The following is a 16,563-nucleotide window of genomic DNA, read 5'->3' as shown; positions in this document are numbered from 1 at the left end:
ATCGTATCGGTTTATAGACAATGCAGAACTTTTGGGCATGGCCCTTACATAGAACAATTAATTGCATAAGAGAAAGAAACAATATAAAACATCAAGAAGTTGAGAAGGGGGGGCTGTGACAACTGGGTATCTTAGGCAGATAAACTGGGTATCTTAGGCAGATAAAAGGAAAAATAAGATAACTGTTACAAAATACAAGAGACTATATTACAATGTACATAGAGTGATGGATATTCCAATTCAGAGCTAGTGGTCAATTGCAATGAGCTAACATAGAACGACTGAGCTGAAATGCTGGTTACGTAAGGTTTAGGAGTGGAAATTGTAAGATGCTGGTTTTATTACTGTTTTTACTGTTGTATTAAATATAAGACTTTTACAAAGTGAAAAATGTTAGCATTCTTCAAGAAACATAATCTTGCCCACCCCATCCCCCCTTTCTTCTTTGACCTGTGAAAGAATACTAAATCACACTACTATATTTTTATTGGATGTATATGGCCGTAGCAAAGGTCAATTACATGCCACAATTCAATCTCTGAACGTCAGCAAATATGCCAACTAACTTCACAAATAACCCATGGGGTGACCACGCCCTTGCCTGCAAAATTTCAATGCACAAGCATTCCAATACGAATTGCACTGCCACAGTGTTTGGCCATAGAAGCTAAAGCCCTTTACAATGTTTCGCTGTCTGGGACACAGGGTTGACAAAGCCTCGCCCCCTAAAGATATCCTGCAATCCAGTCCTTAATTACTGGGTAAGACATTCTGTGCTATGCGATGACATCCTGGTCCATAAAAGAACAGTAGTGACTCTTTTATGGACCAGGATGGTGAGCAGGCCAGTCATGGCCACCAAAGACTTGACAAGCGATGCATGTCAACCGTCACCCACCCATGCAATGTACGGCCAGGAAGACTAGTCACTAGGCATTTCCTGCCTGAGCAGCTTTATCACATTTCTTGCTGTGTGCCCCTGGACGTGGCCAACCCTGCCTCACTATACCACAACTGTGTTCAGCATCTTCCCACCCCATCATGCTGTGCTCAGACCGTTCTTGAGCCATTCAGAGTTGAGTGGGTTGGTTGGTAAAACCACTAAATGAAGAGGCTTGTGGGTGGAGCAGTCTACCCATATATCTGGGGTTGACGATCCAACCCAGCTTCCATCCCTCTCCCTCTAAGCCGCACATCCTGGGATCTGGAGGCAGAACATAGCCCTGGTTGTAGCCTCCCCACCCCTTTAGGGGGATGGATAGGCTCCTTTTCTATGTATAACTTAAAAATATTGCTACCAACAACAGGTGAACTGTCAAAAATCCCAGCAGGAGCATCGCCACTATTAGCCTTATTCATAAACTATTAAGGAGGCATAACACTTTCCACTCAATAAGAGTATATCCAATCAGCAACCATTTAATAAATATTAATCTCTTTCTTCATAAACCCAAGATCAGAAATTCTTCTAACGTGCTAATGAGATCTTTATCCACCGCCTCGCGCCACACAATGGGCTTCAAATGGTATCAGCAGTAAGCACTCGAATATCATTCATTTGCCATTCTGCCCTGTTGCCGTTCTGCCCTATTGGTCAACATCAAGGGACAAGTTGACACAATTTCAGATGGTTAATGTCAGAGGGACCCCGAACAGTATCTAGTTTTGAGATAAAAAATTTTTATTAATGATATTGAGAATTGTCAAGGAAATTGTCAAGGAAATTGATGACAGATAGGGTGACTAATAGGGCAGAACTGGCAAATGAATTTTTACGATTCTGCTTGCGGGCCTAGCCGCAAGCAGCCTCTCACCTCTTCACTGCATTCTCCCAGCTGTCCCGACGCTGTCTTACGCGGCCCAAGGCCGCCGCCGTACTTCCATGCAGCCCGGAGGCCGCCAACTCCGATGCTCCTCTCCATGTGGCCGGTGGTCGCCAGCGTTTTCCTTGCTGTGCAGCGGCAGGGAAGCTGCCGCCATACCTTCATGTGGCCTGGAGGCTGTCGATGTCAGTGCCGTCCTCCGTGGCTTGGTGCAGTTCCCCAGCCTCCTTCCTGCGGCCTGGAGGCCGCCATTGATGGTGAGCCTGGTCCTGTGGCCTGGTGCCGTTCTTGCTCCTCTCGCAGCAGGGACGCCGCTCTCCAGGGTCCTGCCTCCTTAGGCGCATGGCCATGCCTCTCTCCGTCTCTTAAAGGGCCCGAGGTGGGAGTAGCCCCGTGGCCCTTCCTGGTGATGTCATCAAGGCATTTCCTCTTCAGCCCTATAAAAGGGCCCTGCCTTCAGTTCATCGTTGCCTTTGCTAGGAGCTGCCTGCTCCTAGACTCCTTGTTGTTCCAGCTCTTCAGTCCAGGGGACACCGAAGTCCTTCTTGCTTCTTCAAGGCATTCTGTTCTTCATGGAAATTCCCTTGTCTTCCTTTGTGGTTCCTGATCATTTGTCTTCATCTTCATTCCATGTCCTGGTCTCTCATCGGATCCCATGTCTTCGTCCTCAGATGTCTCTGTCCACAGATGACCTTGCTTCCAGATGTCCTGTCTCCCCTGACATCTCTGTTTTAGATGCCCCTGTTCACAGATGTCTTCGTCTGAAGTAGTCCTCATCACTAGACTTCCAGTTGTTCTGTCCTTTGGTGCCTCGTGATGCTCTTGATTGAGTGCCCAGCAGGTCCGAAGTCTGGAAGGCCTGGCATTCAGTTGTTCTGTCTTCCAGTGCCTCCTCGTTGCTCTTGATTGAGTGCCTTGGGGGTTTGAAGTCCTGATGTCCTTGTCTCGGATACCCCAGATGAATCTGCCTTCAGCTGTCTTCATCCTTAGATGTGTCCTGTCTCCAGATGTCCTCGCCATCTTGTCTTCAGATGTTCCACCTTCTGGCATCCACTATTTCCGGCTCCTCTCTTTGAAGCCTTGTCCTCTGATGTCTTGGGTTCTGGCTTCGCCTAGCCTCTGGCGGATTGTGCTGTCAGTGGACCTGCCTGAGGGCCTGCCGTGCCACTGGAGCCTCCTCTCCAGCTGTGTGAGTTAGCGTGCTATCCAGATTCCACTCCATCCTGAGTTTTACCTTGTTGTCGTCTTTCCACTCAAGAGTCCTCATCTTGCCACAGCCTTGCCTCAGCCTAGCCACAGCCTTGCCTCAGCCCTACCTTAGTGTCTTCACCTGACCTTGTCTCCTAGTACCTTCGCCCAACCTTGTCTCCTAGTACCTTCGCCCAACCTTGTCTCCTAGTACCTTAGTCTATCCTTGTCTTCAAGCATCGTTGTCTGACCATGTCTTCAGAGTCTTCGTCTTGTTCCAGTACCTATCCTCGACCTCTCTCCATCCTGATGCATTTGCCGTTCCCGTGCAGCAGGTCTGAAAGGGCTTTCGAGTGGCCAAAGAGCTACCCCAGAGACCAGTATTGCATTGTTGGGTCTCTTCTGGTGCGTTCAGGGTCGGCAGAGGTCAGAGTCCCTGGTCTTTAGCCTGTCTGCCTGTGCTCGGACACGTCTTACCTGCCTCGGCGCTTCTATGGAGCTCTCTGCAGTCGCACCATGGTCCAAGAGCACACCAACCTCTTCGGATTTGGGACCGCTCCCTAGAGCTCCCGCAACATAAGTTGTATTTGAATGCTTACCGCTGATACCATTTGAGGACCATTGAATGGCAAGAGGCAGTGTATGTACATATCATTAGCACATTAGAATTTCTGATGCCGTGTTCATGAAGAAAGAGATTAATATTTATTAAATGGTTGCTGATTGAATACACTTATTGAGTGGAAAGTGCTGTGCCTCCTTAATAGTTTATGAATAAAGCTAACTTAAATATCATATATAATAAGGCTAACATATAGCATATATAATTAGTTATTTCCCCTGTTGTTTCTTAACCTTTCCATTCAGATATTCAGTGCTTTACAGTAAAGCCTATGCTTGAACTACCTCCAAAGTTTCACAATAAGTTAGTTTCTGAGCAGATTTTAAGGTAACATATTGGCTGTTTCTATGAATACTGCTTTAATTGTTCTAAATCCTGTGTGTGAACGTTACAGTTGAAGGACTGAATGTATTATTTCTACCGTCTGGATAATTTTATAAAACACAATTTTGATCAAATGTACTTCATCAAGAAAAGTGACTTTTAGTCTAGCCCAGCGTGGCTTATTTTGCAATGCCTAAACAGGCTTACCAAAGTCTGACCCAGCCACTTCTTGACTCTGATTTTCATTTTCAACCTGACTTATAAGTTTCAATTTGGGTGAAACATGAATCAGGTATCTTCAGGGAGAATAATTTTGAAAAACCATATACCTGAGTAAATAGGCTGTCTGAAAATACTTTTACGTTGTACAGGGGTAAAAGTATGCGCAAGGATCAACTCTGCATATGCTTGTACCTAGATAAAAAGTATGTTAGATCAGAGGTGGGTTTAAGTTGTGGGAAGCAACAATGCGTGTAGTCCTGCATGTTGTTTTTCTGGGAAAATGTATCCACAGAAAAAACAGGTACAAATCTCTACAAGTACTTTTTCCCAAAGCAGTCCTCAAAGGGGAAGCATACATATACTTTCCCCTTTGAGAACTGGAGCAAAATCTATAGGGAATAGTGCCCAAGAACTTTGTAACAATATGCATATTTTTGAATATTGTCACCACAGTGTCTTAACTTTTGTAAGATCTTAGGTGGTAGAACAGCACTTTTCCTGGTAAACTGCACAAATCTGAGATGGCTCATAGAGCAACTATGAATCAACTCGGAGCCAGATGTGCAAAGCTTTTTTTCCCATAGATACAAAATGGGGAAAACCCTTCAATACATCTGGCCCATAGAAAGGTTTTCCAGCAATAAAAGATGTTTCAGGAGTATCGGATCTGACCAGCTTCAGGGTTCTTAACTAGTGTGATTGATCAGGTGGTGTTGTAGACCAAGGGGTAAAGCACTCATTGCACAGGGCTGACCAGGCCTCTCTGTGGATTGGCATTAAATCTCATTTTAGATACAGACATAATTTACTCCAAGAACCTTCTAGATATGTTGCTAGCTTTGGGCAAGACACAAGTAATAAAAGTAGACTATAGGTGAGTAACATAAGATTTGCCATACTGGGTCAGACCAAAGGTCTATCAAGCCCAGTATCCAGTTTCCAACAGTGGTCAATCCATGTCACAAATATCTGGCAGGAACCCAAGGAATAGATAGATTCCATGCTGTTTATCCCAGGAATAAGAAATGGATTTCTGCAACTCCATTAGTAATGGTTTATGGACTTTTCCTCTAGGAACTTGTCCAAACCTCTTTTAAATGCAGCTACACTAATAGCTTTCACCACATCCTCTGGCAACGAATTCCAGAGCTTAACTATGCATTGAGTTAAAAAATATTTTCTCTTAATAGTTTTAAATGTATCATCTAATGTGTCCCCTAATCTTTGTACTCACTGAAAGAGTAAACAACCGATTAATGTTTACTCGTTCCATGCCACTCATTATTTAATAGACCTCTATCATATCTTCCCTCAGCCATCTCTTCTCCAGGCTGAAGAGTCCTAACCTCTTTAGTCTTTTCTCATAGGGGAATTGTTCCATCTCTTTTATCGTTTTGGTCACCCTTCTCTGTACCTTGTCTAATTCTGCTATACCTTTTTTTAAAGATGTAATGACCAGAACTGCACACAATACTCAAATGAAGTTGCACTATGGAGCGATACAGAATCATTATGATATTCTCTGTTTTATTCTTCATTCCTTTCCTAATATTTCCTAGCATTCTATTTGCTGTCTTAGCTGCTGCTACATATTGAGCAGAAGATTTCAACGTATTCTCAACGACGCCTAGATCCTTTTCCTGAATGGTGACTCCTAATTCGGAACCTTGCATTGTATAACTGTAATTTGAGTTACTGTTCCCTAAGCACATCACTTTCCACTTATTCACATTAATTTTCCATTTGCATGCCCATTCTCCCAGTTGTCTAAGATCCTCTTGCAATTTATCATAATTATGTTGTGATTTAACAACTTTGAATAATTTTGTGTCACCGGCAAATTTAATCACCTCACTCGTCATTCCCATTTCCAGGTCGTTAACATAGGGTTGCAAGACTCGCGATTCTTACTTTCCTCCCTCCCTATTACAAAAAATGTGACAATGTTATGGCTTTACAAAAGGCCGCAGTTTATTATGTAATAACTGAATCCGAGCCTGAACAACTATAACAAAGAATCAAGCCCATCAATGCACCCCCACCTCCCACCATTCATATACCACTGCGCCCCAGTGGTATGCTGAACTGAATCGCCCCCCCCCCCCCCTGTAACTTACCCCACCCCATCCCATTGAGGGTAAGTGCACAGCCTGAGCAGCAGCCCCCCTGCTCATTAGCTGACTCGTGTAGCAGCCCCCCCCCCCCCCCAGTGCCCCTTTTAATCACACAATTATAACAAATAACTTTGGGCTCGGGTTTCCACCTCTAACTGCGAAATCATACCGCATGCACAAGCACCCAACCAACAATTACAATGAAACAAAAAGGGGGGGGGGAGGGAAAGATAATTAACCCACTGCCTCGACCCCGCCCATCCACCAAGTGAAGTAACTCTTTCAAGAAATTCCCGTTCTGGGCCCAGGAACCAATGGTAAGGCAAGATTTTGAAATTGTTGCCACTACTAACAGTTCCCGAGATGCCCTCTCCACACTGCTAGTGGGTTTCACTCTCGCGAAGCACAACTCGCTCCATGTTATAAATATATTAAAAAGCAGTGGTCCCAGAACGGAACTCTGGGGCACTCCGCTATTCACCTTTCTCCATTGGGAAAATTTACCATTTAGACCTTCTTTCTGTTTTCTATCTTTTAACCATGACTTTTCTGGAGAAGCTGGGTTTATTAAAGCATTGTTATTTAGTTTCTATCTTCATATGCTGAGGGATTTGTATCAGATTTGCTATTCTGCAAATTTCAGTCATGAGTCTGTCTGCAGTTCACCCAGTTCCAAGCAATAAGGAATTCAAATCCCTCTGTTGCTCCTTGTGACCTTGGGCAAGTCACTTTACCCTCCGTTGCCTCAGATACAAAATTTGATTGTAAGCCCTGTGGGGATAGGGAGGTACCTATAATACCTGACTGTAACCCGCTTTGATGCACACTTTGAAGTGCCAAAAAGCGGAATATAAAATTCTAAATAAAAAATAAATACCAACAGGGTCTCCTGGAAAATAAGGAGATGTCAATACTGCATTATCCCCTAAGGTCTAGAGCTGGCCCAACCGAGGAGAAGGCTGAAGAAAGTACAGCTTTAATAGTTTGAGGATTTTAAACATTCTTCATTTTTTGTATGGAAAAGGGCATTTTGTAGTTATGTCACAGTTGATGTTAGGAAGCACTAGGAGAGCGGTTCCACTTTCCAGGGGATTGTGTGTCCTTGGGCCACAGCTCAACCCCAGAGGAACTCCGAAGAGGTGCCGAGGCAGGCGAAGCATGCCCGAGCATGGGCTGGACAGGAGCGAAGCTGGAGTGAAGACCAGTGATGGAATCCGGAGCAGGAACAAGGCTATAGCGAAGGCAAGGATGACCTGCACGCTTCGGACCTGCCGCTGGGTAATGACAAGAAGTGGCAGGCCAGATGGAGGCCAGGGCAACGAAGACCGCAACATGGAGATTCAGACGAAGACTCAGGAATATGAGGTACTTGGATGCACAGATGAGACTCAGGAACAAGGTACTCAGAGAAAGGTTCAAGGTATTCAGAAGACTCAAGCTAGGTTCAAGGTATTCAGGAGAGTCAAGTAAGTACTGGGTTGAGACTGCGACGCAGCGTGCCCTACACAGCCCACCCGTGGGGCTGGTCGCGGACCACGCTGGACTCGAAGAGCCTCTAGACGAGATGTGGAGTAACGAAAGGAACATGTCTCAGAAGCTGTAGAGGCCTGCACCGGGGCGCACCCTACACAGCCGCCAGTGGCTGGTCGCGGACCACACTGGGACGGCACCAATACTAGCAGAGTCTTTGGCATGGACGGAGCAAACACAAGGGGCTCCATAGACCAGGGGACAAGCATACAAGCGGAAGTCTTCTGGAGGCTTGTGCTGCAGAAGTGAGGAAGGCATTGCACCACGAGGCGCCCTACACAGCCCACGCGTGACACTGGTCGCGGACCACGACGTGGCAGGCCAGGAAGGGTGGCAACGCGGAACCAGGGGTTCAGGACAACTGGACCGGATCACGGACATTAGGATCAGGAGACGGACATCACAAGTGAGTCACAGACATCAAGAACAGGAGATGGACATCTGGACTGGATCACGGACATTAGGAACAGGAGACGGACATCAGAACTGGATCATGGACTTCAGGACAAGACATGGAGCTCCAACAGGAAACAGAGAACACAGGACCTTGAAGAAGAGCTGGAACAGAGAAGCCTCCTGGAGCGAAGTACAGGAACATCCAGGAGCATCTAACTCCTTGCGAAGGCCAACCTGGAATGAACGCTGGGGCCTTTTGTAGGACTGAAGAGGACAACGCCCAGGGAGGAGCTAGCAGGGGGCCACACCTGGCTGGCCCTTGAAGAGCAGGAGAGAGGCCCGCGCCCTAGGAAGCTGGAAGAGAAGAGCAGGATGCGCTGGTGGTGTCCTCAGCCACATGGAAGGCCCAAGGAGAAGCAAGGCAGGCAGCGGGAGCAGCCCTGCCATGAAGATGGAGCGGAGGCAGGCTGCAGGAGCGGCACCATGCCGCAAAGAATGAAGCAGGAAGAACAAGAAGGCTGCAGGCACCGGCAGGGACAGCTTCCTTGCCGGGAAAGGACCCCGGCAGCAGCAAGGATGGCTTCCTTGACTACGAGGACCCCAGGAGAGGTTCCAGCCGCATCGGGGAGAGCAGGAGCAGCAGCGGCGATCCCAGCTGCGAGGGGGAGCTCCCGGCAGCTCGCCTTGCAGGGCAGGAGGTAGCTGGGGAGGAACCCGGCGACAGCGGCACACCTGCTGCGAAGAAAGCAACACTAGCGGCCTGACTGGCCGTGGCAAGCTAGGAGGCCTGCCCGTGCTCCTCGCGGGCAGATTCACAACAGTTGATTTGTTTCATCCTAGATTCCTTCTTACTGTAATTCAGTTGAGTCAAACGCTAGTTGATATATTTCCAAACCAGTACAGTATATATGTATGTGTCTGTCTATTCCTAAAAGTAGAGGTCTAGAACGGGTAGATGTGAATTGGTTTTTTACTCGTTTGGATAATAGATAGACTAGGGGGCACTCCATGAAGTTAGCATGAGGCACATTTAAAACTAATTGGAGAAAGTTCTTTTTTACTCAACGCACAATTAAACTCTGGAATTTGTTGCCAGATGTGGTTAGTGCAGTTAGTATAGCTGTGTTTAAAAAAGGATTGGATAAGTTCTTGGAAGAGAAGTTCATTACCTGCTATTAATTGTTGACTTAGATAATAACCACCGCTATTACTATCAAAGGTAGCATGGAATAGATTTAGTTTTTGGGTACTTGCCAGGTTCTTATGGCCTGGATTGGCCACTGTTGGAAACAGGATGCTGGGCTTGATGGACCCTTGGTCTGACCCAGTATGGCATGTTCTTATAGAAACATCATCTGTAAAACCACGTGCCTGTAAGAGGGCATCCTGAAGTCTGAATTGCAAGGTCTGAGAGAAAATGCTTTTACAACAGAAATGTTTTCTATATTCAGAAAAAAATTGACAAGAATAGATTGACATATCAATTTAATGTCTCCTCTAATATGAAAGAAAGCAAATATGAATGTTGAATTTTACTGTAATGTATACATTTTGTTTGATTTTTAAATGTTAATGCTGCTTCAATAGAAACATTTGTTGCAGAAAAAAGGCTTGAGTTTCTCTAGCAGAGTCAGATACTGTGCATGTTTCTGCAGAGTGAAAGTGAGTTCCAGCTATGAATTCACACCAACATATTAGTGCAAGACGAGAGAGACTGCAAAGTACCTTTCATCCATATAATAGCAATCCATCATCCTGGTATACTCCTGATAAAACAACTTTCTTTTCTTTAAAGAAAATAATCACACACTTTTACTTCTAGTTCTTGGCTTGTGATGATGAAAAGGAAATTGCGTGTTGAGGCAGGACATTGTAGTCTTAAAAGAAAATCATTCCTCTTGAATTACACTGCTTAGTAAATCTGAAGTGCATGCAGAAAACTGGCAATTAAAAATAATAGTTAAGTAATTAATTTTGTAACTAAACTGCTTTTCTGCATTACAGGATTAGCAAAAAAAGAACAAATGACTTCTCAAACAGATTTTAATAGCTACGCCCGATTTTATAAAATGCGCGAGCAGCTGAGCGCATGTTATAAAATCCGGGATCGGCGCACGCAAGGTGCACACTAGTGCACCTTGCGTGCGCCGATCCCTAGGGGAGCCCCAATGGCTTTCCTCAGAGGGAACTTTCCTTTGGCCCCCTCTGTTCCCCTATCTAACCCGCCCCCCAGCCCTACCTAAACCCCCCTACCTTTATTTTATAAGTTGCGCCTGCCTCCGGACAGGCATAGGTTGTGCGCGCTGGCCAACAGCCGGCCCACAATCTCTGGCACAGTGGCAAATGGCCGCTGTGCCTGGTGGCTCTGGCAATGCCCCCACCCTGCCCCGGAACGCCCCACCCCTTTTTTCGAGCCCCGGGACATACATGCATCCCGGGGCTTTACGTGCGCCGCCGGGCCTTTTGAAAATAGGCCCAGCGTGCGTAAATCCGCCTAGATTTCTATGCACTGCCTCCATTGTATACAAACCTGTCTGAAGCATATTCATCATGATATTCCAAAGACCATTGTCTATTCAGGTGTTAGCCAATCCTGATCCAGTACATAATGATCCATCTCCAGAACTCTTGAATCAGTTCTTTCAGGTTTCTGTAATGAGATCAATTGTGTATTAAATGAGCTAAAACTAAGTATATGTCAGCTGGAGCCCTGCCTATCAGCTGGAGCCCTACTCAGGAAGAATAATTTTCAAACAGCAGATGTAGGACTTGGAAGTGGTCTGGGGGAGTTCAGGGATCCAGTTAGCTGGATCACTTAACTGGCTAATTCTAGTGATGCCAAAGAGCAGTTGTATATATTTGAACTAGAGATATACTCTTATAAAGTTAGCCGTATGTATTTGAACTAGAGGTTTAACCAGCTATATTTAGAGGAGTGCTTAATTGGCAGCACTCTGCTGAATATACTAGAAACTTTAGCTGGCTTACTTTAGCTGGATATCTTCTTCACTTCCCACAGTGTCAAACATCAGGCTCTAAGTTATTTAGAGGTAGAATTGTTCTCACAGGACAAGCAGGATGGTAGTCCTCACATATAGGTGACATCACAGGATGGAGCCCAATCACGGAACACTTTTGACAAAGTTTCTAGAACTTTGACTGGCACCTACTGGGCATGCCCAGCATGGCACTAAACCTACAGCCAGCAAGGGTCCCCCTTCAGTCTTCTTTTTTCTGCACAGCAATAGCCACACTGGTTAAGGAGCTCCACAGAGATTCCTGACAGGAATTTTCCTCACGGAATTACTAAAAACTTTCAAACGCCACAGGGGTCCCTCCTTCGAATTTTTGCCTCTGCGGTACTCCGGTAAGTTTTACCCATTTTCGGTCGATTCCCATTGAGTTTGGCCGTCGACCGTACTGTGGCTACATTTTTCAAAGGGTAAACACTACAAGTGCAATGCCTCTGTCTGTATTATATTGCAATCACAACCAGAGGCCCTATAGCAAATATGTTTCCATCCAAGATTTATTAAATATATTCAAAACACATAACCACCTGTTCTAATACATAGGAACTCCTATCTAGATGGTACATATATTAAAACATTACCATTCATTACCCTACATACTCACTACCCATACATACTCAAATCATCCATACATCACATAAAATCACCCAACATGATCATTAACTACAATAATATAATATATCTTATCTTTCAAAATGTGTAGCGTACTACCTCACAATTTTATTACATAATTATGAAATGCACAAAACAGTAAATGTTCTTGTATATGAATTCCTATCACCCGACGAAGATCTCGTTTCACCCGTTGGTATGGGCTTCCTCAGGGACTACCTCTATACCCACACAACTCTGTCATGTTGAAGTGCCCAAATCAAAACCTCTAATGTCAGGTATTAATGATAAGATATATTATATTATTGTATTTAATGATCATGTTGGGTGATTTTATGTGATGTATGGATGATTTGAGTATGTATGGGTAGTGAGTATGTAGGGTAATGAATGATTGGTAATGTTTTAATATATGTACCGTCTAGATAGGAGTTCCTATGTATTAGAACAGGTGGTTATGTGTTTTGAATATATTTAATAAATCTTGGATGGAAACATATTTGCTATAGGGCCTCTGGTTGTGATTGCAATACATTTTTCAAAGGCCATTGAGTCGGGGTTCCGTCGGTGCCCGGACTGTACTCGCACCATGTCCATAACAGACCCGCATAAAGTCTGTGCAATGTGTCTCGGGTGCGACCATGATGTCCTGACTTGTACCAAATGTGCCTTAATGACGCCAAAAGGTCGCAAGGCCAGAATGGAGAAAATGGAACTTCTCTTCCGTTCTCAAACTCCAACGCCATCTATTGCATAGACGTTGTCTGAACTGGCACCATCCACTTTGCGCCAGTATCGGCCACCAGCCAGTGACCGTCCAGCATAGACGACTTCTCTGCCTTCGACTACCTCTACTCCCCCTCAGGACCAAGGGGATCGTAGAGAAAAACATTGGCATCGACACCGGAAGTCTCGGACCATCGAGGAAGGAGAATCTTCAACCTCGCCATTGTCCAAGCCGCCATCGAAGAAACCCCGTCCAGAAAAGGCACTGACCCTTTCTGCAACCGGGTCACCGAGGCAACCCTCACCCGTATGGGTATTGGGAGCCACGACTCCGCCTTTAACAGTGGTCCCTCCAGCTATGCCTCTGCCTCCTCCTTCCCTTCTGGAGCCGGGGCTGCTTGCTCCAGGTCTCCATGAAGAACTGGACCGGATGGTTCAGGAGGCTATCGATAAGGTGATGCACAGATTCCAAGGTCCCCCGGCGCCGAAATCAGTGCCAGTCGCGGAACCGACCATCGATCCCATTCCGGCAGCATTGGCACCGCTGCTCTCGAAGATGGAAGCGCTCATAGCCGCTGTTCCACCAATGGATCCTGGGTCACCAATGGCTCCGGTGCCTTCCCTGCTTACCCTGTCATTGGGAGGGGAAACCCCGTTTCACATTCCTCCATCGGGAGTCCTTCCAATGCCTCAACCATCGATGCCGATGCACCCATTGGTGCCACTGATCCATCCATCAATGCCCTCGATGTCTTCATCGGTGCCTCCAGTACTTCCCTCGATGCCTTCAGATCCTAGACCAGGACCTTTAGGAATACCATCGTCCTGTCCTCCTCAGGTTCCTACAGGGTCAGGTGCTGATCCCTATGACACCTGGACTGACGATTCATCTCAAGACACCGATGATTTACCATCGCCACCTTCTCCTACTGAAAGTAGGAAGTGTTCTCCTTCAGAGTACTTGTCCTTCATAAATTTTGTGAAGGAAATGTCTGAATTGGTTCCCTTCCAATTGCAGACTAAGCAAAATGATAGGCACCAAATGATGGAGCTGTTACAATTCCTGGATGCTCCCAAGGAAATAACCTCCATCCCTATTCACCAGGTTCTTCTGGATCTCCTCAAAAAGAACTGGGAACACCCTGGTTCCGTTGCTCCAGTCAACAGAAAAGCTGATACCACTTATTTGGTCCAGTCAGCCCCAGGATTCCAGAAACCTCAGCTGGATCACCAATCTCTGGTTGTAGAATCTGCCCAAAAGAGGGCAAAAAGATCAAAATCCCACTCTTCCTTTTCCCCAGGTAAGGAACAGAAATTCCTGGATGCCATTGGCCAGCGTGTCTTCCAGGGATCAATGCTTATCTCTTGGATCGCCTCCTACCAGCTGTATATGACCCAGTACAGCAGGGTCTTATTCAAGCAGACACAGGACTTTGCAGAGTCCCTGCTCAGCAATTCCAGGAACAGCTTCAAACCCTGGTACACAAGGGTTTCGAGGCAGGGAAGCATGAAATAAGATCCTCTTTTGATATCTTTGACACTGCTTCCAGGGTACCTGCAACTGCTATTTCGGCAAGAAGATGGGCATGGCTTAAGTCTTCGGACTTGCGCCCTGAAGTACAAGACAGATTATCTGATCTGCCCTGTAAGGGAGACAATCTGTTTGGCAAACAGATTCAGCGGACAGTGGCGGAACTCAAGTACCATCATGAGACCCTTCGCCAGCTCTCTCTGATGCCCTCTGTGTATTCCTCCAAACAGCCTTTCAGGAAGGATACTAAAAAGTCATTCTTCCATCCAAAGAAGTCCTATCCACCACCGTCTAGAACTCGTTCTACGAGACCTTTCCAAAAGGCTCAGTCTCGTCAATCATGGAAACAAAAGCCGCAGGCAGCTCCTCAGCCGGGCCCTGCTTCTGTCTTTTGACTCCTGCATAGAGAGCAGCAGCCAACATCCACTGCCTCAGATACCAGTGGGAGGTTGATTGTGCCATTTCAACAACAGGTGGCACACAATCACCTCAGACCAGTGGGTCCTTGCCATAATCTCTCAAGGTTATCGCCTGAACTTTCTCTCCATTCCACCAGACTCCCCACCTCTACCGACATGGAGAACATCCGACCACTCACTACTCCTGGAGCAGGAGGTCTCCTTCCTTCTCCAGTCCAGAGCAATAGAACCAGTGCCCTACTCCCAACAAGGCTTAGGATTCTATTCCGGTACTTTTTAATCCCCAAAAATCAGGTGGCGTTCATCCAATTCTGGACTTACGTGCCCTCAACAAGTACCTCCACTGAGAAAAGTTCAAGATGGTAACCTCCTTCCTCTTCTGCAAAGAGGAGAATGGCTCTGCTCTCTCAATCTCCAAGATGCGTACACACACATTGCGATAAATCCATCTCATCGCAGGTTCCTGAGATTTCTGGTAGGCCCCAAGCACTATCAATACCGAGTGCTCCCATTCGGCCTTGCATCTGCACCACGAGTCTTCACCAAGTGCCTCGTAGTAGTAGCAGCCTTCCTCAGGACTCAAGGTGTTCACGTCTACCCCTATCTAGAAGATTGGTTGATCAGGGCTCCTACTCAGCAAGTTGCTCTGTTGTCCCTACGTCTTACTTTACACACTCTGATTTCGCTAGGATTTCTCGTCAACTACACAAAATCCTGCTTAGTCCCATCTCAAACTTTATCATTCATAGGGGCAGACTTGGACACCTTGCAGGCAAAGGAATTTCTGCCTCGACAGCGAGCTCTCACTCTCATCTCTCTTGCACACCAGCTACAGTCGCAGCACCGCCAACTGCACGCCACTTCCTTATCCTACTGGGACACATAGCGTCCTCAGTACAGGTTACCCCAATGGCCCGCTTGACCACGAGAGTCATGCAGTGGACTCTAAGGTCACAATGGACTCAGTCCGTCCAACCTCTATCGACCACTGTCCACATCAGCGACTCACTCTGTCAGTGTCTAGCCTGGTGGAAAAATCAGATCAATCTCCTCCAACGCCTGCCTTTCCAGGCTCCAGACCCTCAAATAGTTCTCACCACCGATGCTTCCAACCTCGGCTGGGGAGCCCACGTTGCCGATTTGCAAACACAAGGAACTTGGTCTCCAGAGGAAGCCAAGCACCAAATCAATTTCCTGGAGCTGCGAGCAATCAGATATGCTCTCAGGGTGTTTCAGGATCGCCTTTCCAGTCAGGTCATCCTGATTCAGACGGACAACCCAGGTGGACATGTGGTACATCAACAAACAGGGAGGGACAGGCTCCTACCTACTGTGTCAGGAAGCTGCACAGATATGAGCGGAGGCCCTCTCCCACTCGATGTACCTCAGGGCCACCTACTTGCCGGGAGTGGACAATGTGTTGGCGGACAACCTAAGTTGCGCTTTCCATCCACACAAGTGGTCCCTCAAACCCACAGTAGCAGATTCAGTATTCCAACGTTGGGGTCATCCTCGCATAGACCTCTTTGCATCACCTCAAAACCGCAAAGTAGAAAACTTTTGCTCTCTCACTCTCAGCCAACACTCTCAGCCAAGAGATGTGTTCTCCCTCTCATGGGCAACCGGTCTCCTATATGCATTCCCTCCACTTCCACTTCTCTCAAAGACTCTCGTGAAGTTATGTCAGGACAAAGGGATGCATGATCCTGATAGCACCTCACTGGCCTCGCCAAGTGTGGTTTCCAATACTTCAGGATCTCTCCATTCGCAGGCACATTCCCTTGGGAAAGGACCCACTTCTGATCATTCAGAACGACGGGTGCCTACGCCACCCCAATCTTCAAGCTTTGTCCCTGATGGCCTGGATGTTGAAAGGTTAATTCTTCAGCCACTTAACCTTTCAGAGCCAGTTTCCCGTGTCCTGATTGCTTCACGGAAGCGTTCCATGAGCAAGTCTTACCTATACAAATGGAACAGGTTTGAGTCATGGTGTTCTTCTCAATCCCTTGATCCCTTTACCTGTT

At 46.6% G+C, this 16,563-nt stretch overlaps 1 protein-coding gene across 5 annotated transcripts in view; it reads left to right on the top strand.

Moving 5' to 3' along the window:
- DOCK1 (dedicator of cytokinesis 1) overlaps positions 1 to 16,563 on the top strand; it is a 1,428,876-nt gene that overhangs the window by 1,268,979 nt on the left and 143,334 nt on the right. For all 5 annotated transcript variants that reach the window (XM_029610025.1, XM_029610029.1, XM_029610028.1 and 2 more), the window contains one exon: positions 3,879 to 3,960. In XM_029610025.1, the coding sequence (XP_029465885.1) occupies positions 3,879 to 3,960 (82 nt within the window). The remainder of the gene's footprint in view (positions 1 to 3,878; positions 3,961 to 16,563) is intronic.

This window comes from Rhinatrema bivittatum, chromosome 7, assembly GCF_901001135.1.
Source record: "Rhinatrema bivittatum chromosome 7, aRhiBiv1.1, whole genome shotgun sequence".
NCBI lineage: Eukaryota > Metazoa > Chordata > Amphibia > Gymnophiona > Rhinatrematidae > Rhinatrema > Rhinatrema bivittatum.
Note: the sequence above shows the minus strand (reverse complement) of the source record. Positions and strands in the feature narration are given on the sequence as shown.